The sequence below is a fragment of the Trachemys scripta genome, chromosome 5 (assembly GCF_013100865.1).
Source record: "Trachemys scripta elegans isolate TJP31775 chromosome 5, CAS_Tse_1.0, whole genome shotgun sequence".
Lineage (NCBI taxonomy): Eukaryota > Metazoa > Chordata > Testudines > Emydidae > Trachemys > Trachemys scripta.
In genome coordinates, this window is record NC_048302.1 from 31,575,580 (window position 1) to 31,598,780 (window position 23,201).

Below are 23,201 nucleotides of genomic sequence, written 5' to 3' on the forward strand. Positions count from 1 at the left end.
CCTCATTCAATCACCTAATAAGGTATACTTGTTCCTCAGATAACCTTTAAGCACATGCATGCATAGCACAGCTTACCTTCACTCGACTGTTGATCAAACATGTTCAAAAGGCATACAGGACAAGATTTTAAAAACATATGCATAAAGTTAGCTCCTAAATCTATATTTAGGTACCTAAATAAAGTGGTCTATTTTAAGAAGTGCTGAACACAGGGAACTGAGCTGACCAAAAAATAATAATAATTAAAAAAAAACTGGGAAAATTTCTTCAGACTTTGCAGAAATATTCTCTTCTGCCTTCAGAGAAAATCTGGCAAAAACAAACCAGTTTTGCAAGCCAAAGTTAGAGGGCAATTAAAATGGAAGCTGATTGCAACCACAACTACTATGGAGAGATTCTGCTTTTCCAGAACACAATCTTCCATTGCGAGAGGCTTTTTCCATCCCTAAATGCTATGGTCAGTTATAAACCACAGCTCTGGAGTACCCATTCCTCACAGTCATGTAGCATTCTATTTCTGAACTAGATCACAAGAAAAGTGGGATATGTTATGATTATCAAGAGTTGGGTAATTTGAATAATACAAAACAAGAATGTTGAGATTCTCCCAAAAAGCATTTGTGACATTAAGGAGGGAGTTTTTCCAAGCAGGGGGTGAGGAGTTAGCCATCAGATCACAATGATAGTCACAGGGAGTTATATGGCCAATTTAGGCAATTCATTGTCAATGTTCCCTGGTATTTTTAAATGGGTCCAGCTTTGGTTTGCCAGTTTTGGTTGGATGAATTCCTGGCAGTTTCATCACAGGATATAATCTTTAATTAAAGATTTATCTTTAATTCCTGGAGACTCCAGGGCAATCCTGGAGGGCTAGCAATCCTACAGCTAGCTACTGTAGCAATTAAATCTGATCTATCAGGAAGCCAGGATTTAAATTTACTGGCTATCAAACATGTGTGTCCAACAAAGGGCCAACCTTAAAGTCACTTAAAGAGAACTGTCATTTGAGACACCGAGATGGAATGAGCACTTGTATATTTACTCATTTCTCCACCACCCCTCCAAAACACGAGTCACTGTTCATTTCTATCCCCTTCACTTTAAAACAGCTGTTGTCTGCTGACACTCGCCAAGGGCTTAAGTCTTTAATCAAAGTGTCAGGGTTCCAAGCCTCCACCTTCTTCCTAGGCCTGCACATCAATGGTATTAACACCCATAGTTACCAGTATGATAAAAGGCTGCATAAGTAGAATAGAAAATTCATCTGAATTTCCTTGAAGTGAAGAGAAATGCTAAAGCTTTTATCAAGTTATATTAAATCCCTCCCAAAACAAAACTCCATCTCTGACACCCTTGTGAGGGTCTATAATTTACTCTGCCTAGGCCCTATGCTGGGTTTCCAGGATGGTCAGTACCAAGTGAGAGAGAGCTATGGGGGAAAAGGAGAAACTGAAAATATGGCTGGAGGGACAGCACATGAATAACATTGTACATTTGAATGGATTATCCTCCTCTAAATTTAATGGCCAGCATTGTAGGGATTATCTCATGTTCTGATTTTTGTAATACACGCAGTACCCCCTCTTCAATTTTTCATCCTACACTTTTTCAGCAGCCCGTTTAGTTTTCTGAGAATCTTGATTGGTGAATCAGCGATGATATTGCTGATTATTCTTAGCACCATGCACATGTGAGATCTCAAAAACTTGGCAGCAAACTCAGAGCTATCAGACCTAAGTAGCTTCATAGGGCCTTGTTATTCCAGGAGCCCTGCAACAACCCTATTCCCTTGCCCACGTATCTGACCTACCAGCCTAAGTGACATCCCTAATTTCCCATCCACTGTTTTAAAACATATCTTTTACTAGCATGTCCACAGAGCCCTCCAGAAGATGGGGGCTTAGAGGTACATAGTACCCTCACTCAGCTTGTTTGTATCATGGTCCTGTGCTAAACTTTCCTAAATGTTGGCCATGTACCCTAGCATAGGCAACTAGCTACATCTCTCCTGCAAGTGAGAAACTAAAGACACCCCCCCCCTGCACCTTTTTACAGATAATAATTCATTCAAGTATTGGGGTGCTCCAAAGGCTTATCTTGCTAACCTATTCCAAAACTCTTGAGATGAACAGTGGTGTGACCACACAGGACAGGAGTGCCTTACATCAGTGGGGATAAACGCGCATATGAAAATTGTTTCACAGCCCACCAGACTGAGGGCCAGTCCTGCAAAGAACCTACTAGAAGGAAGGAAAGATAACCACAATGGTGGAAAATGGCAGAAACCTACAGTCTGGCTGTCTCTAAGGAGTATTGGGTAATGCATTACAAACAGCAGCAAAACACAAGGGAACATTGCAAGTTGCAACGGGTTTTTTTAGTGGAAAGTCAAATCTCAAAGTGGGACACTATCACACAATCCATTATGGCTTGTCTGATATCTGAATACTATGGGCCAAATTCCGTTCTTCAGTTGCATCATTGGAACTGAGGGCAAGATCTGGCCATATACGCTGATATTTTTTAACGTTTCAATTTTTCAAAGCCTTTAAAAAAAATCCAACAACATTTTGAACACTCAGTTGATTAGGAAATTCCACAGGTAGTTATAAAAGCAAAACAGCAGCTGACATTTTAAATGCAAGTAGATTGATGGTGCTTCCTCTGCTATACCTTAAAACACAACATTATTTTGAGTGTATTGGTCCCAACTGACCATTTTAGTATTTAGGCTGAAAATAATGTTGAATGCCTTTGTTACAAAGTATGGCTTATTACTTTATATTTTTTTAACCAAAACACATTTTAAAACCATAATGTAAAACACTGCCTGGGTCTTTTTCAACCATTCGGGTAACTGTTTCAAAGAGTAACATAAAAGATTTATATCATTTTTAAGGTGGAAAAGTGGTTACACCATTTTTTAAGGAAACGAGGCACCAAAGGAAAAATTGTGCATTCAACAGTGCTATCACATGCAATAATTTCAATCAGATTGTTTTTCAATTTGCCATTGGTAAAATGAAGAAAGCTGTGAATTTCAATCTTTAATCAAAGATAATTTTACATTCACTATGCTGCAGTGGATGCATTTCCTGACTAGTGCTGAAGTCTATCCTTAACAAAGATGTTACATTGTGGAAACAGTTGTCTTCTGTATAACATTTAGCTCTATAATTTATTCAGGATTCTGGGGAGGTTCCACCCCGCAAACAGTTACTCTGTTCACAGCACATTCCAAAGTTTAGGTAATGGACCACTTTTTGTGAACTCCTGGGAAACAAAAGGCACCATCATTCTGAGGGTGCGGGAGAGTCAACAAGCAAAACCTATAATCTTTTAGTGCATAAAATATAATCCAAGCTCTTAATTAAGCTAAGAACGAGGACTGTATTGTGCCCTCATATGGGAGATGGACAGAGGGCCCAGGAAACTCTGTACAGTCACCCCTGGAGAGTTCCCGGGGATTGCAGAGGAAGCAGTGTTGCAGCCTCCTAACCCCCGTGGATCCAAGGGAATCTCCAGTTCCAGTTCCTCTGCTCTGCTTTTCTGTTCCACACCCAGCTAGATGGCTTCTTCAAAACTATGCTCCTACTGGTCACCAACACTATGCCTACCACAGAACCACCCTGTCATATGCAGGAACAGCATCTTAGCGAACACTGCTTCTATTAGCAGTAACCCCTGCCTCTTGAAGTGGGTTTGCAGCTCTGTGGAGCCCACTTGACACAGTAGTTGGTAGAGAAGCTTCCACAATGTCCAGCAGCAGATGTCATGGTGATGGTAGCTTCTCTGCTATGCACATCTCCCAGCTGCTGTCAGTTTTGCTTGCTCTGGTGTGCTTGCAGAAGCAATGGTGGCAATCAGGTCCAAAGAAAACATGTCCCAAGACTGTAAACATACAAATATTCCTTCTAGAGCAAACGTGCAGTTTTAATATCCTTTAACTTTCTTTGCTTTACCTACAGTACCACTTCGTAGACTTTAAGAACACAACATTTACCTCTAAAGAAGGATCATACATTGAAAAAAAAAATGTGTGACTGCTGTGACAAAGTTCCTCCTCTGCCTTGGCGGGTCCTGCACTTATTGACGGATTTGCTCGCCTCTGAGGTTCACGGCAGCCCTCAGTTTGGCCACTTTTGCTAGTGGCTCAAACCTGCCATTCACTCAGCTAACGTCATCACTGGCCAGCATGGGGAAAAGGAAGGAGAACAAGCCCCGCTGTCTCTGCTGATCCACCTAGTGGGTCGGGGGCAGGCCAGGGACCTTCCCCTCTGGTGGGACCCACAGTCCAGGTCAACTCCTCTTATATCCAATGGGGGGAGGGAACCAGGGCCTGCCCTCTACTCCGGGTTCCAGCCCAGGGCTCTGTGGATCACAGCTGTCTACAGTGTTTCTTGTAACAGCTGTGTGACAGCTACAACTCCCTGGGCTACTTCCCCATGGCCTCCACACAAAACCTTCTTTATCCTCACCACAGGACCTTCCTCCTGGTGCCAGATAGCATTTGTACTCCTCAGTTCTCCAGCAGCACGCCCTCTCACTCTCAGCTCTTTGCACGCCCCTCACTGACTGATGTGAGATCCTTTTTAAACTGGGTGACCTGATTAGCCTGCCTGTCTTAATTGATTCTAGCAGCTTCTTAATTGGCTCCAGGTGTCCTAATTAGCCTGCCTGCCTTAATTGGTTCTAGCGAGTTCCTGCTTTTTCTTGAACCGCCCGTTACTTTACCCAGGAAAAAGGGACCTGCTTAATCTAGGGCTAATGTATCTGCCTTCTATCACTGTCCTGTAGCAATCTGGTCCGACCCTGTCACACTGCCTATACAGAAGACAATGAAATATCTGAAAAAGTGCACAGGTTGCAGTTATTGTTTTTCAAAAATTAATATCAATGTGGTCAAAGAGCTATACAACTTGTAACAGTGAGTTACATTATCCATGTTCATAACTTAGCTGTAAACTGTCAGTTGAACTGCAAAAACACTCTCTAATAAAACGGTGCTAATGTTTTCAAAATGTATACTAATTAGGGAGCCCAGAGATACTCTTTATGCACCTGTTTAGTTCAGTCCTAAATAGATATTATCTTTACTTTCCAGAGATGTTATATGTACACATTAGTGTCCTAGGTACAGAGAACAAAGTTCTGCTGCTTCCATGATGGAAACAGAAAATCAATGAGGGGACTGCCTGACACCAAGATATCTTGTTAAGCATCACCTTGCAGAAATGCCCATGCTGGAAATGCAAATGATGAAAGGAGCCTCACAGAGGGTATAGAAATCTGAACTTTTACTGGAACAAAATAGGCCAAATACTGCAGCCATAAGGATCACCAGATGGCAGTCTGACATCAAGTCATTTTAGCTAAACCAGGGCAAAAGGACATGAAGCCTTCTGTAGTCTCTTCCTAACCCAGAGAGAGGTATGCTGTGGCCTAGGCAAAGGTGACTTTGGACCTTGGTGAACATTGGTAGAAGTTTTAAAGCTATCTTGTCAGCAATATGAATGAGGATTTTTAGTCACATCACATAGCTCAGTATTATGGAACTTGCCAAAAATGGGCCACTAAGCATATGTACAGAATGTGCGGGATGGTAGTGGTGAAAAATGCTACATCCAATAAAGGACTGAGTTCTGATTTAATTTACACTGGTATTAATCAGGATGAATTCCATCAATGGATTCATACTAGTATAAAAGAGATCAGAATCAGGCACATAATTCTTTGGACTCCTAAAGTGTCTTTAAACCAAGCATCTCAAAGCATTATATAAATATCAGTTAAATCACACAAATCCTCTGTAAGGCAGAGAAGCATCATCCTAATTTTATACATGGAGGAAACTGAGACGAAGTGACTTGAGTATAGTTCAGAACTCCATGACAATGTAACACCAGCTCACGAGCTGACCTCAACTTCCTGCTCTGACCTCGAAATAAACAGTTTATCTGCTGACCACTGACACAGACAAATAATACTGCTGACCCAGTAGGATTTTTTGTTGTTTATTTAATATAGAGAGATGGTCCTCATTTGTGCAGTAACACACAAATAGATTGAAACATTCAGAGGCTTTAACATATTACAGGAGTCAGCTTCTGGCATGTAGCTGCCATCAATGCTAACTGGAGTTCTTCACATTAACTCCAAGTTAACTGATGGGACAATATGCACTGTAATGCACTATCAGCAGCAATATGCTAACAAGTTAAGTTGTTTTCACTATTGCTATAGAGAACACAGGATTGCCACTGTTAAAGACAGCTGTTGTTTCAGTAAGCTGTGATGCCAGTGCAGAACACAAAAACATCATTATATTACATTATCACTAAGGATGGGTGAGCCATTCTGAATAACACCACCTACCACCCAAAACTTCTGAGAATTTCTAGAACTGACAGTAGTGTGAGGATATAAACACAAAGAGCCAAGCTTTACGCAGCAACTAAAGAACCTCCTAACCAGGAAGTTCCTACATTCATTAAGCTCCCTGCCGCAACACATTCTGGTTACTGTGGAAGACCAGGAACTTTATAATCACTTCACATCTCCCTTTCTCTTTCATAAAAATATTACAACTTAAATTATAAACCAATGTACAACAGTTCCAAATAAACTTCAATTTCCTTAAAACTATTTACACTACTATGTCCCCTCATCAACTGCATTAAAATAGTCCAGAGTAGTATTCTAAGCCTTTCAGGGGCTCTGATCAGTCTTCCAGACCATGTTGTCAGTTCTGTTATATTTGTGCATGGAGTTTCCTGTCGAGGGGGCTCACTTCCTGACAGAATATCTGTAGGACCCAGATCCTCTCTTTGTTGTGTTGCAAAATATTGAAGATGAACCCGATTCTTCTGAAGACTCCTTTAGGAGTCTTCAGTAGGTGGGATCAGGGAGTTTCTGCCAAATTGGGAACAGCTCCAAGTGTCTGGGAGCTTTTGAGACAACCTTTGTTCCCTGGTCTAAGTTCAGGTAATGCTTTTCTTCTGTGCCGAATAATGAAGGTTTTTTTTGTTGCAGAATGTTTATTCCAGCATCCTGTTTTCAAAATTCCTTCAGGTCAGTCCTTAGTCATCCTGCCATCAGAAGTTCTGCCAGAGATAGTCCAGACACGAGGAGTATTGACTGATATGCTAGGAATGTTCTGTTATGAATCTACTGATTTTTGAAGAAGTCTTTTTAAAGTCTACACTGCTTTCTCCCCTTCCCTGTAGCTCTGGGAATAAAGGAGACTAATAGAATGATGTTCAAAATCAAAATCCTGTGAAAATGGTAGCAGTGTTTCATAGGTAAATTAAAGCCCATTATCAAATATGAAGACTTCAGGAACTCCAAGTCTTGCAAATGTTGACTTTAGTTTCAGGATGACCTGTGCTGCTGAAGCGTATGTAAGTATGTCCAAGTCAATACATCTGGAGAACTACAATAACGTGTTTGTGTCCTTTCCAGAAAACAAATCTGTGGCTACCTGCTGCCAAGGTCTGTCAGGTAACTTTGTAGAGAGTAATGGTTCTAGCAATTTTTTTTTAAACTTGTTACATATCTCACAGCCCTCTACTAAGCTCTGAATTTGCCTACTCGGACAGGGCCACCACATGGATTGTTGTGCTCGTGTCCTGCACTTGTTTATACTTTGGTGTCCCTCATGGATTTTGGAGAGTGTCTCTTTCTGACGTACTATGGGGATCAGAATGAACTGTCCTTTCAGAAACATCAGCCATGTGAAGGTCATTTAGATCCTGCCAATATTGTAGTAGGTCTGGTGGAAGTTGGCTCCAGAACTTTGGCAAAGTTAAGTCCGTTTCTGGTAAGGACTATCCTTTAGCTGTTCATCTCCAATTTGTTGACGTCAGCTGGCAGATGCTGGAATTGCTGCCAGAAAAAGGAAAATGTAGACTTTGACATCTTTCTCTAAAGCTTTTTCTTCCGTTCGTGGCTGTGCAACCGAGGATCTAGAAAGTGTCTGCTGCTATGAGTGCTTTCCCTGCTATATGTTCAATGTAGAAAGAAAATTGAATCAGCCGTAGTCAAAAATCTTTGAATCCTAGGTGTAACGTCATCCAGTGGTTTTGAACATCATAATGCCACTAAAGGCTTGTGGTCTGTTTTAATGTTCAAATTCCAGCCAAACAGATATGCACTGAGCTGTTCACAGACAAAAGTGACTGCTAGAGCTTCCCTTTTCCACTTGAGGATACTGCTGCTCACTTTCTGTAAGCCTTCTTGATATGAATGCAACAGGCTCTGGTCTCCTTCTGGCTGGTTTTGTGTGAGCACTGCTCCTAAATCATATGAAGATTCATCTGCTGCTGGATATTTTACTGGATATTGTGCAAAAACATGTGGAGACATCAGTAGTTCTTTTATTTTATTAAATAGGTTTTGTTGTGTGCTCCCCAAATAAATGTAATATGACCATTAAAGAGATCTCTTCAGGGTTTTGTTAGATGAATTAAATTTGTTAAGAATTTTACAAAATGATTTATTATGCCCGGGAATCTTCCTACAGCAAAAATGTCTTTGGGTTAGGGTAAGATGAGTAATTCCTTCAGTTTGTCTGAATCCAGCTGCATTCTCTGTTTACCAATTGTGTGTTCTATAAATTTTGAGTGTTCCTTTTTCCAAATCCACATTTCTCCTTCAAAGATAAGCCAGCTTGTTGGAAGCATCTCAAAACTTCATGTAGTCACTTTTCATGTTCATTTTTATCTCTGCCATATACTAGCACCTCATCTGCATGGCAAAGCATGCCAGGCAAACCTGACACAACCTGTAAGAGTCTCTTTTGGAAATGTTCTGGTGCTGAAGATATGCGTTATGGAAGACAATTAAAACAGGACCTTCCAAACAGCATCATGAATGTCATTAATAGTATAGGTTCTTTAGCAAGGAGAATTTGCCAGAAGCAAAGTCTATATTTGAGAAGACTTTGGCTTCTGATAACTGAACTAATGTCTGGACAACTGCAAGAAGCATGTATCTTTCTCTGCACATGCTTTTATTAAGTTGTGTAAGGTCCACACAAATTCAGATTTTGCCCTTAGACTTTGATACTACATACTATGGAGACATTGTGTAATACTCCAAATATATCTTAGAATTGTATTGATATCCTATAAGCTGTGGGAAAGACATGCAAAGGAACCAAAGGGAGTCGAGAGTATGTTTCACCTTGCAGGTGCTGTGTGCCCTGCAGGACTGGGATCTAAAATCAGGACTGTTCAGCAAAAATTGAGATGAGTGGTTAACCTAACTTTTGCTGTCTGTGTTGAATTTAAAAGAAAAAGGACCAAAAGGGTAAAAAAGCAAGAAAAAAAGCAGCCTCTTTAATGTCAGCGTAGTTTTGGTGTGATGAGTACCTCGTGGTATAGCATCTGGCTGATTTTTCCCTCCCCCTGAGAGGAAAGGTTTGTCAGTGCTGCTATATTTTTCAGTCACTAGAATGTAATTAATTTTAAGGAAGAGGAAATACAAGAGGCCCCCAAAACCTAATCCAGGCTAATTTTACTGTAAAATACATAAACGAGGACAGGGGGGAAAAGTGGTTTCTCAGACATGTTACTGTGATTTTCATTTCAAGCAAGGGTTGAATTACCTCCTTTCAACTTGCTTTTCGTCCCCCCTCAAAAGGAACTTAAAATTGTTTGTTTAAGGACTGGAAATCTCTCCTGGCCCACTCACCAGGTGAAATTAAGTGAAAAGACTCTTCAACAAGGCTCAGCTGGCCCACAAACTCGTCTGAGAATTTGTGAATTATACTCAATGATGTTTCCTTTCTTTGTATTTCTTCTTTTAATAAACTGCACTTCATACAACATGATTTTTATACCTGAAAAAAATACTTTAAAGAAAATCTTTTAAAATATGTATTCTGTGTAATAAATAGTACTGGAGGAGAAATGTATATGCACAAGAGTAATAATAAATAAGCAATCAAAAGGGTAATTATAAATCTGCACACTTTCAATCTCTAAATCTACTAGCATATTTAAAAGAAGGACATTTTTTTCCCAGGTTTACCAAACTGCTATCTGGTAACTTGGTCAAACTACTGAAGCAATTTAAAGTGGAATGATCGACACTGACCACACATTTTGCTTTCAATACACCCTTTAAAAAAAAAAAAAATCCCAAGTAATGTATAAATAAAAATAGAGGGTCTAACATATGTAGGTGGTGAAGAGTGGAGGATTTATGTACTGTAAGAAAGTCCCATTTAAAGCTAATGAGAATTACACAGCTCAAGTAAATCTCCAATCCATTCATGGGAAAGTGGATTCCTTCAGGCCAAATACACTGCAGTCCTTACTGAGACAAAACTCCCATTGGCTTCAAAAGTCCTTCTGACTTGTTGGAGACAACAGGAGTTCTGCCTGAGTAAGGCCCACATAAGGAATAACTGATTAGGGTCGTATCCTTGTAGTATCTGAACTTTTCAAGACACTTTTTGTAGCCAGTTTAATATTAGTGATACAGGGATATACTGTGTAAGTGCAAGAACTCTTCTACTTCCCCTTGTATCCCCACATAGGCCAGGCACAATCCTGCACCTTGTGTTACCAGTGCACACCAATGGGGCAGGTGTGTGCCACTGTCAGTGCTTGACTCTGCAAAGAGGGTGGAGAGGAGTGGGGTTAGGCCCCGCTATCTCTCTGGACTAGCGGGGAGAGCACCACTGCCACAGGGACAAGTGCCCACTGTGTTTTGTAAAAAGGAAGAGAAGGCCCTGCTCAGAGTTACTTCCTCTTACTGCTCCAAGAGCTATTGTGCCTGTCTGCATTGCTATGTAGCCCATGCCAGACCTATTGGTCATAAGCATTAACTGTTTCCCATATTCCACTATTCCAATTAAAGGACGGATGAAAAAAAAAGGAAGAATATAGAAAAACCTTCTATGACTGAGATTGCTTAGCTCAGTGGTTCTCAAACTTTTGTACTGGTGACCCCTTTTCACATAGCAAGCCTCTGAGTGCGACCCCCCCTTATAAATTAAAAACACTTTTTAATATATTTAACATCGTTATAAATGCAGAAGGCAAAGCGGGGTTTGGGGTGGAGGCTGACTGCTCACGACCCCCGGTAATAACCTTGCAACCCCCTGAGGGGTCCAAACCCCCAGTTTGAGAACCCCTGGCTTAGTTGTACATTAAACTGCTTGCATTAAAAGAAAATTTAATTTCATTGTGGACTTGCAGCTGCTGGGGGTGTTGCTATGGATAACGGCAACCTTACAAAATTTCCTCAAGGTGAGTGATTATTTCTGAAGGGGGAGTAAAACCGAAGAAAGCATTTGAGTACATGCTTAACTTTAAGTCAGTGGGCCTTAAGTGCATGCTTAAAGTTAAGCACATGCTTAAGTGCTTTCCTGAACAGAGATACTTTCCTGAATTGGAGCCTAAGAAAGAAAATATTAACCCTGTTAATGCCTCTTGCATTCTAGTCCAATACATCATTAGATGGAGGGAGTTCACTCATTAAAAGGCTATCGTGGCTCTAAGGCTTTTCTAAACCTTTTACCCATATGTCTTCAAGGGAGATGATTTGCATCACATATTTGAGGCTGGTTCAATATTCTGAAAATCACAGTAAATCCATAAGAACGCTGCCAGAATCACCAGCCAGCAGCCCACAACAAACTCCAACTTTAATTCATGAAGACTAGCTCCTTGAGCATAAACATTCATTTCTCAAAGGAGTCTCTCTCTAGTTTGAGACTACAGAGTAAGAGAAACCTACAATGGACAATGGAAAAATTAAGCCAGACACTAAAGTTATTATTCCAGTCTTTTTCAACCGTATCTCCTGCATAAAATGGAACTATGGCTTTGCATGTTATCGGAAAGATTTAACCTTTTGGCACCCAAATATGAGCACAGGGATCCACTTGCACAGTTCACTGGCAGGAACAGGCATATACTGCATGGTGTATTGTACAGTATATTATATGCCTCTTCATATATTATACAATATTATTTTAGTTTAGCTTTTCAATATTCTTTTTTCATTTATTTGTAAACAAATGGAATGTATTGTCATTTACTGAAAAGAATTGCAACATGCCTGCTTTGTCACATTTGTGCTACATTAAAGTAATTCATTTTCTTTCACAATAAAATATTACATATAGTCCAGGACCTTGAAAAACAATTGTGGTGTAATGAAAAGAATTTTGACTACATTTTTATTTTAGATCTCTATAGCTTTGCTCTAGGATTTAGTTTCTTAGTTTAGTGCACATAATTTCTTCCAGGCCAAAAGTAAAGTTTTCAACCTGAATGAAAATGTGCTGACACCTTTATAGGAAATGTATAACCATTTAAGAATGTCTTCAAGTTATACAGAGAAAAACATTTGAAAATGCCATAACTATTGAAGGACATCAGAACATAAAACTATAAATAGAAAATGTCAGGATCTATCTTTGAAGCACAATTTAAATTTGATGAATGGCATGTAAGAATCTGTAACATTTTTTCCTTTTTTTCCTATGGAAACTGCATATTTATTTTTTCCTTTGTAAAATATGAACAGCACACCATACAAGTGACTTTCAGAAGGTAGATTTACAAATGATGAGATCACAGAATCATTTATTTGTACCTGCAATGAAAGTAGATACTGGTTTCTCCAATGGATTTTCTTTAAAAAAATATTGGCCACAATCCGGCAAATCCTCACTCATGTGAGTAGTCCAATTGAAATCAATGTGTCTACTCATATGAGTAAAAACTATTTGCTTGAGTAAATTTGTGTCCTCCAGCCCCTAAACATAATTTTTTTATAGGAAGTGAATCATCAATCAAATATAGTTCAATTGCCTGGAATTAATCTTGTCCTTCCTTTACAACTGAGTAGGCCAAGTTTTCAAAGATGATGTTACTAATTTTGCACCCACACTTTGGTGGACACACCTGATAACATTTAGGAGGCAGACTACATGGTCACAAACCTCACTTGAACTTACAAATAATGTACTGGTAATTAGCGTCTACACTTTACTGTTTGTGCCCATAAGTGATTGTGCCTGCAAAATCGTTCTCTCAACTAAGCACAGTCACAAAAATGCAGATGCTAAATCTGAGACCCCATGAAAAATTTGGTTGATGATGTTTTAACATTTCTTAGATCTCACATATGCTGATTCCAAAATATTTTCTCCTTTGCAGTCTTACAACAGACAACACTATTATTTTTTTTGGTCTTCCTCAGATATTATAGCAAAATTAGGTTCATGTTTTACTAGCAATAAAATGAAATTACTATTAAATATTAACTATTATCATCAAATTATATAGATACAGAACTGCAAATTATAATGTTAAAATGCTGTACTTTTTTTGTTACGAAAAACTCAAAAATAAATGATCAAAAACTTTGGAGTTATGCTTTAGGGCTTTTTTGTATGCATAATACCATGTTTATATACAATGGTTTGTCATCCGAACACAGTGAATCAATTATATTTTTTCCTTTTGGTATTCCCTGCAAGTGTTTTTGAAGTTTGAGGTAGGAAAGTAAGTGTTCATGAGAAGAACAGATGCATAGTACTGTCTAGAGCCGGGCCAGACATATTATGTAAACTTCCCCACCCAGCACAGCCAACAGACCTTAGTGCTGATGTGAAACACCCCTGCTGTTTTAGTCAGAGGCCTCTCTTGTAAGCAGAGACCATCAGTCATGCCGAATTGTGAGTCAGTTTGGTGATGGAACTAAAAGATTAAGACTACCAAATTGATTTCACTAGCCACCAAAGATAAATCCCTCCTCCCCTCCCAACTGAATGATTGTTTTGGGGATTATTTTACCCCCAGATGGATTAGTTTGCATTTTTCCACAGCGAATCTAAGTTTATGTTCCCCCTACATTTCTAATCTATTTTATTATTCATTATTTATTGCTAGTAGCACAACAATGAGCTAAGCACTGTAAAAACAGCAGAGAAGACATGGTTCTTTATAGCAAGGCATTAAGCCATGAGAAAGAAAAAAGAAATTGCAAAAAATCTTTTGTGTTTTTCTTTTTTTGTAGATACATTGTGTAAAGTTATAAACTTCCATCTGATAAACTTCCATTTATCTCTCCCTGAACCTAGCTGCAGAGCTTGGCATGATCTATAGAAAGAGCCAAATACAACTGTCTCTTGTGTATCGGTGAAAGAAGAAGTTTGTTTCTGGATTCAGATTTCATAGGTGTCTCGCAGGTGGAGGGCCTAGCTCACTGAAGGTCTGACCCTCAAAAAACTGAAGCATGAGTCACTTTACTCACATGAGTAGTCCCATTACCTTGAATGGATGTACTCATGGGAGTAAAATTGCTCTCTGCAGGACTGGGCCCAACAAAAAGCTATAAAGGTTTTTTTTTTTCTGTGTACATAGTAATTTAAGGCTATTTGTTGTCTTAATTTAATTGTAAAGAGACTTTAAAACTACATATTCTCATAATACCAACAGGACTGTATTCATTTCAGATTAAAAGCTTTATCTAGTCCTTTCCATTTAAGGGCCAGATCCCACAATCTTTATTTACTCTTTATTCAAGCAAAACTCCCACATACTTCAATGGGAATTTTGTCTGAGTAACATATGAGTGGGGACTGCAGTATTTGTCTATATATAAAACACAAACCCAAAATAAACCCTGCAAAACAATCTTCAATTTAAAACTAACAATAACATTGTACGTATTTACCTCAACATCTATTTTTGCAACAATAGTGTTATCATTTTGATAGAATCTTTGTCTAGCTATCTTTGCTTACCTGATTTATGAGTATTTTTATAGCCAATCATTGATTCTGTTATATTTCATGACTCTCCCTGGGAGTTCAGAAAACTAAAGTTTCATTGTGTGAATTGGGAAATTAAAAATTATTTCTAATGAGACATACTCAGTCACTATTTGTCTACATGAGGCATTTCCATTTAAGTTATACTGGTGTATAACTTTAAAACTGATTTAGTTAAAGTGAAACAAACCTCTGTGTGAACACTCTTAATCCAGTTTCACAGTGGCTTGTTTCAGTTTCACTTAAACCTGTCTCCAGTTGCCTTAAGCTAAACCAGAAAAAGTCCCTCAAACAAAAATAAGAGTGTCAACAGAGTCTTTGGCAGCAAGTTAACAAAATCCATTAAAAATCACATCTTTGGTTATATCAGTGCAATTCTTTCATGTAGAAAAACTCTGACTGGCTTTAGAAACACAAGTAAATAGCATTTTCAGCACTGAAAAAGAAGGCTAAAAAGTTTCATATTGTACTCACCATATGTCCATCTATTCCTGGAACACCAGGCACTCCAACAGAACCCTGGTGGGAACCATAGACTTGGGTTTAGCAAATTTAACAGACAAACAAATCATAAAACATGTCAGCTCTAAACCCAATACTTTAAAGAATTATGCTGAACACATGCTTGCCATAAGTGCAAAATGTTTTTTAAAATAATCATTGTTTGTTAATGGTAAGCGCTCTTCCCACTTGACCTTCTGCACTAATCAGAAGTGTCCTAGTGTTATAATTATTGCACTACTTGATGTCCTACTTCATTAACCAAATTCAAATGGCTGATTATATTGTGATGTTCTGAAACCTTCAGTACAAACTAAAGAATTATAATTCAATTCCACTAACCACTCTGCATGAATTTGGAAGACTGAGCCCCCTACATTTAGTGTTTGGACCTGTGTGATCAAAAATATTCATATCGGGAACCATGTTCCAAAGCTACCAACTGGTAGCACTGATCTATCTTTGGTACTTTTAAGGGATACGATGGAATAATTCTGTCTGGCACTGCAAACGATAGCCACCCTTTTAAACTGCTTTAAACTTACTACAATCAAAACTTTAAAAACCACTATAGATCAAACAAGAAGCAGACGTGAAGAAAGAATTTAAAAGAAATCGGCATGGAAATATAACTTTGGAGGGATCTTTTTTATAAAGTCTTAGCACAAATTCAAACTTCTTTATGATGCATTGTCTTTTTGGACTAACTTGTACAACTATCATGAATTTTCAGTGACAATTCAGAAGGTGAGGAAAGCAGCAGTACAGTATGTGCTGACATAGCGGGTTTTTTTTAAACAGTAAGTTTCAGTGAAAAAGTAAATTGAAACCATCCATTTATCTTTCATTCATAAACACATCCTCAGCTTAGATCACAAGTGTCTGAGCCTCTTTAAACAGGCTAGTTTGTTCTAAAGGGAAGGGAATTGCCAATGGCGGGGTGTACTGTTGCCTAGGCCTCTTTTAAACAAATCTAGAGCCACCTGCAAAGCCATTCATTTGGGTCCACTTTCTGCAAGACCAAAGAATCGGTGCGGGACCCTCTCCCCTCCATTCAGCTATGTACACCAGTGAGAACAGGGGTAGGCAACCTAATGCACACGAGCTGATTTTCAGTGGCACTCACATAGCCTGGGTCCTGGCCACCAGTCCGGGGGGGGCTCTGCATTTTAATTTTATTTTAAATGAAGCTTCTTAAACATTTTAAAAACCTTATTTATTTTACATACAACAATAGGTTAGTTATATATTATAGACTTGTAGAAAGAGACCTTCTAAAAATGTTAAAATGTATTACTGGCACGCGAAACCTTAAACCTTCATTAGAATAAATGAAGACTTGGCACACCATCTCTGAAAGGTTGCTGACCCCTGAGTTAGAAGGTTCAGTCCAGTGAGAGAAGTCAGGGGACACAGAAGTCATTAGGGAATGTGTCCAGTACTGATGCCTGCATTTGTGGACGGATTGGGTTAGGAGAATAATGGATGGAAAATTCCTGCTAAATAGGAAAAGGAGGAAATGTGTCATGTGTCCCAGAATGGGCCACAATAAAGGGAGACATCCTGAACTCTCAGAAGGCTCCAGCTCTAGTCTCCATAGAGCTGTGAGTCAGTCAGAAATTGTTTGTATTCCATACAACGTGGCACTGTAACCTTAGCAAGAGATATCAAACTAGCATTTCACCCTTTCCCTGCTGGGGAAGCCTTTAGGACCTGGAGGCCCCCTAAGGATGCAGAGTTGGTAGCATTGTCTGTACCAGCCCTGTTGTTGCTTGATGCAAGCAGCCCATGAATGCTAACCAGGAACTAGTGAACGCTCACTTATTCTTGCTGTTCCTCCCAAAAGACAGAGGGCAGCGCACAGGCTCAGAAGGGAGGTAAGCCATCAGGCTCTTGATAAACTGTTTTTTTCAATATGGACTGTTCCCTTATTGATATCTGCTGATTTTTCTTATATTATAAGATGCTAACATGCATAAATAAAACAGGTTTAAAATTAGCATATGCTTAATCACGCAAAGGGATTTCAGATTTTCTAACATCCCTCCCCCAACCCCCAAAAAAGAGGTTTTGCTGATGTTAAGCAGGCTATTAAAGTACCTCCCAAGTCTGAAAGAGTAGTTTTAAAATGCAACATGGGGAGTAGGGCAGCTTTACAATTTCACACAGTGTCTATCAGAAGGTATATTGCTAAGCATACAACGCTCCTCTCCTTAGTCCTAGGGCTTGATCTTGCTCCTATTCATGTCAGTGGGAAAACTCCCATTGACTTGAATGGTGCAGGATCAAGCCGTTACATCTTCGTAGCTTTTACCTTCTTTTGTTTGAAATGTTTTGTTTTAACTGATGCCAAACAACCCACATTTCAAAGAATGCTGTGCCTGTGACAGTCTCAAAGACTGAAAAACAGATGATAATATCATTCCCACCTGTGAAGGATAACTATATTTTTAGGTTTTCTCTAGATGATTTTAAATCATTAAATGATTTTTATTAAACATATTTGACTATATTGTTTACCTTCTGCAATCACTTTTCAAACAATTTGGCCTTCATGATAATTGGGTCACACACTGGCAAAGTGCCATCTACTAGTTTTTATTACTGATATATTTAGTAGTTTTCTAATGGTTCAATCCCATAAATCCTTGGTTCATTCCATCAAACTGCAGCAGTCAGTTCTGATGAGTCTAAATAATGCTGAAAGCATTCACAGGAAGTCAGTTGTCAGGTTACCATAGAAATAGGAAGACACCGGCAGGCCACCTGAATACAGCCAACCAAACACCATTTATCAGCAACACCTACATCCTTTATTTCTTCTGGTCATTTTTTTGGTCATATGGCACTGATCTACTTGAGTAAAGACATGCATTCAATTTGAAACTTAATCCCCCACCTTTCACAGTGTTTTAAGTTTGGTTTCATAGTTATACAGTACTTGAATAAAGAAAATTATAGTGACCTTTTAACCTGCAAGTTCAGCAGACAGATTGAAAACAGTCTGCTCTGCATTGCCTGAATTTCCTATAATGGGCAAAATTAGAAATCTTGTGTCTCACATTATGTAGTTGTATTTTCGGAAAACAAAATTCACAGACTAAACTAACTACTTCAGTGTGGTGTACATGGTGTACAGTAGCTAATTCCATTCACCTCTCCTGCTTGCAATTTGGCACTAGGAAGTATAATCACTTTCACAGTATTGTTGTTTATACTATACCTTTTGTCCTGGAGGTCCCTGAGGCCCCTGAAAAGGGAAAATAATGTAATTAGCATAATAATGTAGCCAATTTAAGCTTAAATGACCAATTAAAAATGCCCTATTGTGTAAGCATTCTTATGTTGGACTGAAACCAGCTAATGTTTTGGACATCAAGGAAAAGTAAAACTTTCTGCTGGAAATGTACAATGGATCTTTTCTCCTCTCTTTTGGAATAGCATTAACTACACACTGAAAAATTCAGATTTTCCCCTTTTTAATCTTTTATATTCCATTCTGTCTGTTTCTTCTTATAGTTGCAAATGTGTCAGCATTTAGAAACTAAGGCTTTTATGCTTCTGATATCAGCTAAGAAATAGTGTGCCTCCACAATTAAATACCTACATCACATATTTGCTTGCCAGTGTAAGGGATAGATTTAAGCAATGGATATTTTTTGGGAAAAAAGGTACATAAACTCCCCCTCCTGCCAACACACACCTCTCTTAGTCTAGGGCCAGTAGCTGAGCAAATCGGCATAGCATTTGTGGGACTTTTACAGTGCTTTTATTCTTCAACACAGTTTAAAAACATTAACCAATTATTCTTAACACCACCCTTGAGAAGTAGGGAAGCATTATTATCCCTATTTTACAGATGATCAGAGAGGTTAATGGGCTGTTGTCTTAAAAAAAGCACTTAAACATCTGCTTAACATTAAACATATGCTCAAGTCCCGTTGATTTCAATGGGACTTCAATGGCCTGGATTCTCCATTCCACCCAAATGGAGCTTGGCTGCAGAGGAGAGGCAGCAGGGAAATCGTGCAGCTCCTAGATCCATGTCAGTTGGTCCTGGAGGAAGTCAGACCAGCTCCAACACAACTCCTTCCTGTATCCCTCTTCCCAGGCAATGGCCCAGGGGAGGTGGGGACAGCTGTTGCAGAAGCTGGTTCTGCCACCTCTTCCAGCCTTATACCCATGAAGAGATCCAAATGCAGGGGAAATTCTTTACTAGTCTGGTATGTCCATTGTCTCTGTGCTGCCTGAGTGACACAAAGCAAACGGAGGAGAACACAGAATCCAGCCCTTTGTGACTTGCCCCAAGTTTAAAAGGGGAGCAGTATCAGAACTGGAGTTGTTTAGACACTCAGCTTGCACAATGAAAATGCTGCTCTGAAATATAGGGATGAATTTTGCTTTATAGGCATATGCTGTGAAGGCAGGGCAGAGGTTGCCAAGGGACACAATGCCTCCTGGAGTTTCCTGGCACACAGTGGAAGAACAGCCATTACAACATATCTCAAGAGAGTGAAGTGTGATCTTTACCCCATCACTGGCCAGTGGAGATAGAGGCCATGGGAACGTCCATGGTGCAGAATGTGCTCTGTTCAACACACTCTCCCTGCCACGATAACCTTCTGCACTTTTCAACTGTTCATCCCCATAGATATTGGATGACCACAGCCATCACCATTGCTAGCATGGATGAGCTCCAACGGTGGTGAATTATGAGTCCTAAAATTGCCAGTAGGCATGGAGTTATGTAGGTTTTACATGTGGATTTATGTGACTAACTTTGGGCATCCAAGTTTGAAAACTTTAGGTTAGTGCCTTTGGCTGAAGCTTTCACTTAAAGGCCTCATACAGAAATAGAATGTTCTCCTGTTTCACCATCAGAAACCCTATCACTTTCAGGCACTAATTCCCTGGACTAATTCATTGCTGGATTGGATTTCTCATGAATAAGGATAGCTCATTATTTAGGTTCCAATCCTGCCCCACTGAAGACTATGTGGGTTTTGCCATTGGCATCAATGGGAGCAATATTAGGGACTGATTGTGCAATATTCTGAGCATCCTCCTTTCTGTTGACTTCAGTGCCTGATCTTGTGAGATGCGGAAAGCCACTTTTGAGGTGCTGAGTGCTTTCAGCTTCCAATCTTCAGTGGGAATTGAGTATGCTCAGCACTGGGGAGTATCAGGACAGTGGCCGGAACTGCTATCTGGTTTACTAGGCTGGAGGAGAAGTCCTTCCAGGCCACAGATTTCAAGAAACTGTAGAGTAAGTCAGCTCTTATTTCCATTAAGTGGTTGGCGTTTGGTTATAAGGTCTGTTGGTGGCCGAGAGGGGGGAAATGCTGGATGTGGGAAAGAAGGAATGCATGTTTCTTGATTGTTAATCGTGGGTGGCACCAAAGTGCAAGAAATTTCAAGGTGAAGTTGAAAAAATAGTAGGATGTTGATAGTGTGTGTGTGTCCAGTTGAGTGCAGTACATTGGGTAAGCGGTCAGCGGCATAAAAACATACGGTGATAATTTATAAGGTGTATTTCTCTCTCTCTCTCCCAGATTGAAAAAGGAGAGAAACCTTTTCTAGTGCCAGTCACCACGACACCCATTAATTTAGAAACTCTCAGACGAATCCCTCACCCTTATCAGATTCCCCTTGTGCTACTTACAGCAATGCTACAGCTTTCCACATAGCTGTGCTAGTGAGCAAAAGGGCTCCTTGCACTTCTCCTGTATCAGGCATACTTGATAACTGTTAGCATCCTCTGATAACTGGGATCAAGTAACTCAAATAGAGAGGTGTACTGTGGGTGGTTACATCATCCCATTACTCCTAATAGCTGATAAAAAAGGATAAACTGTGGAATAGTGGGAGCACACCATATTTTTTCCAGTTTGAACATTATTATTATTGTTTATATAATGACTGTGATGTGTGAGGCACTTTATATACAAAGTGTGTGCCCTGAAGAAATACAGTTACAATGTAGGGCTCTTAACCATTCTATTGAGACCAATGGCAGTTTTGCACTGACTTCGGTGTATTGGAGCCATGGCACTACCTCCCTCTGTACTGGCCAGCAGAGCTGGCTAACCACAGAAAAGAGCACACATTGCAGTGCACCCCGTTGGGGGAACAGCAATTGCCACACCAAGCATACTGGAGCTCCCACTCAGACAGTATAGCTGTAATGCAGGAGAGTGGCCCGAAGGTCTGATAGAGCCCTAAATGCTTAAGCATTAGTATAGCGGAAGGTAGCATCAGAGCAGGCATTAGCTAGACTGAAGACCTGAATTTTGATTAGGGGTCTGAAAAAGGATAGTAAGGTCACTTGGTACACAAGACGAGGTAGACTGATCCAGGTACATGGGGTAAAATGGAATAAGGCCATCAAAAACACTGTTACATTGACCATGCTATCAAAAATAGCACCCGTATAAACCTTGAGACATGCAGTATAGTGCCTCATACACCTCCAAAATGAAAACAATAGCATCGTAACAATGAGTTCTTTAAAGGAAGCCTGTACCAAGAACCCTTAGTTCCAGATTGGAAGGGTGAAAAAAAAAATTTGGATGACAGCTTAAAAAACCCACGGTACTGTTATAGCAAGGGTTTAGCAGGGGATCTCTGGCAAAATTTGCCCTCCCCCAACTGTGGTGCTCCTGTTCTTTGCTGACCTCCATCACAAACGTAGCTGCATTTCAGTGGTGCTCTATGTACATACTTTTAGAAGTGGTATCTCTCTATGTTTCTTCTAAGGTATCTCTCACTGTGGTATTGAAGAGCCATATGGGATCCTTCAGCAGAAAGTGACTATTTAAATAGAAGTTAATATCATTAATATATTATTGCTATCTCCAGGAATAAACTGTGAAATGTGAATTTATTAATTATATTTGGGGCATTTCTGTGTCTAGTGCCAGAGGCTTCTACTCTGCTGAAAAGTGATGTAATCTGTGACCCTGTGGCTGTGCCAAACTAGGCGTTTTCCCACCATTTCCCACCATTGCTATCATCACTCCAGCTCCACCAGGGGCAGTAGTAGTTGGAGCTCTAGTATAGACAGGGCTACAGGCAGGTGGTTTTAAGTATTGTGTCTAATTCCATTGGTGATTTTCACAATAGAGCTCCTGACATTGCTATCAGATGGAACTGAACTTGTAGTGGCAATTGAAAGAAATCTGAATTGAAATAGCAATTGAAAGAAAACCCTAGCTCAGATAAAGTCTAAATGCATGCAAACCCAGTGGAAGAGATGGTAAAATACTTCCTAAAGTGCTTTTTAAATGGATTAACAGTTGTGCAAAGAAAATAGTGGATGATATTTTAAAATTAAGTATTTTATGTCATGATTAGTGTTCTCTTTATGGCGCTTAAACCCAAACCTGTATTAAACCAGGTTGGAAATTGTTTTCCTGTCTCTTCCATTGAGCTCTTACACTACTTGAGTCAAAGATTATATCACTCTTCAGCAAGATGGCTGCCTCCAGCACTAAACTCAGAAATGCCAGTTGTAATTAAAAACTTACCCAAAAGTTTTACTCTCACAATTTATTCAGGGTGACAAGTGCTTCTTACCCTGCATCTGACGAAGTGGGTATTCACCCATGAAAGCTTATGCTCCAATACTTCTGTTAGTCTATAAGGTGCCCCAGGACTCTTTGGCGCTTCTTACCCTGTGAACTTCCAAACTGCTGAGCTCAGTTAAATGGGAGCAGTATTCCTTTGACGGATTGCCCTGTGGCATTGGGACTGGGGAAGATCTGGCACTCAAAGCTATGTGGAAACTTTGTGCAACTGATCCACTGATGATTCCTCCCCCACCCACCTTCCAGTGGTCTCCTAGGTAGAACAATGGAAATGTAGCCATTTATATACCAAAGGAGAGAACTTAGTTAAATACCA

The 23,201-nt window shown here is 39.7% G+C and overlaps 1 protein-coding gene across 5 annotated transcripts in view; it reads right to left on the reverse strand.

The window, feature by feature from the left end:
- Positions 1 to 23,201, reverse strand: part of COL25A1 (collagen type XXV alpha 1 chain) — a 414,275-nt gene that overhangs the window by 81,612 nt on the left and 309,462 nt on the right. For all 5 annotated transcript variants that reach the window (XM_034772163.1, XM_034772162.1, XM_034772161.1 and 2 more), the window contains exons 10-11: positions 18,523 to 18,549; positions 15,273 to 15,317 (exon numbers count right to left, since the gene is read on the reverse strand). In XM_034772163.1, coding sequence (XP_034628054.1) covers positions 15,273 to 15,317; positions 18,523 to 18,549 — 72 coding nt within the window. The remainder of the gene's footprint in view (positions 1 to 15,272; positions 15,318 to 18,522; positions 18,550 to 23,201) is intronic.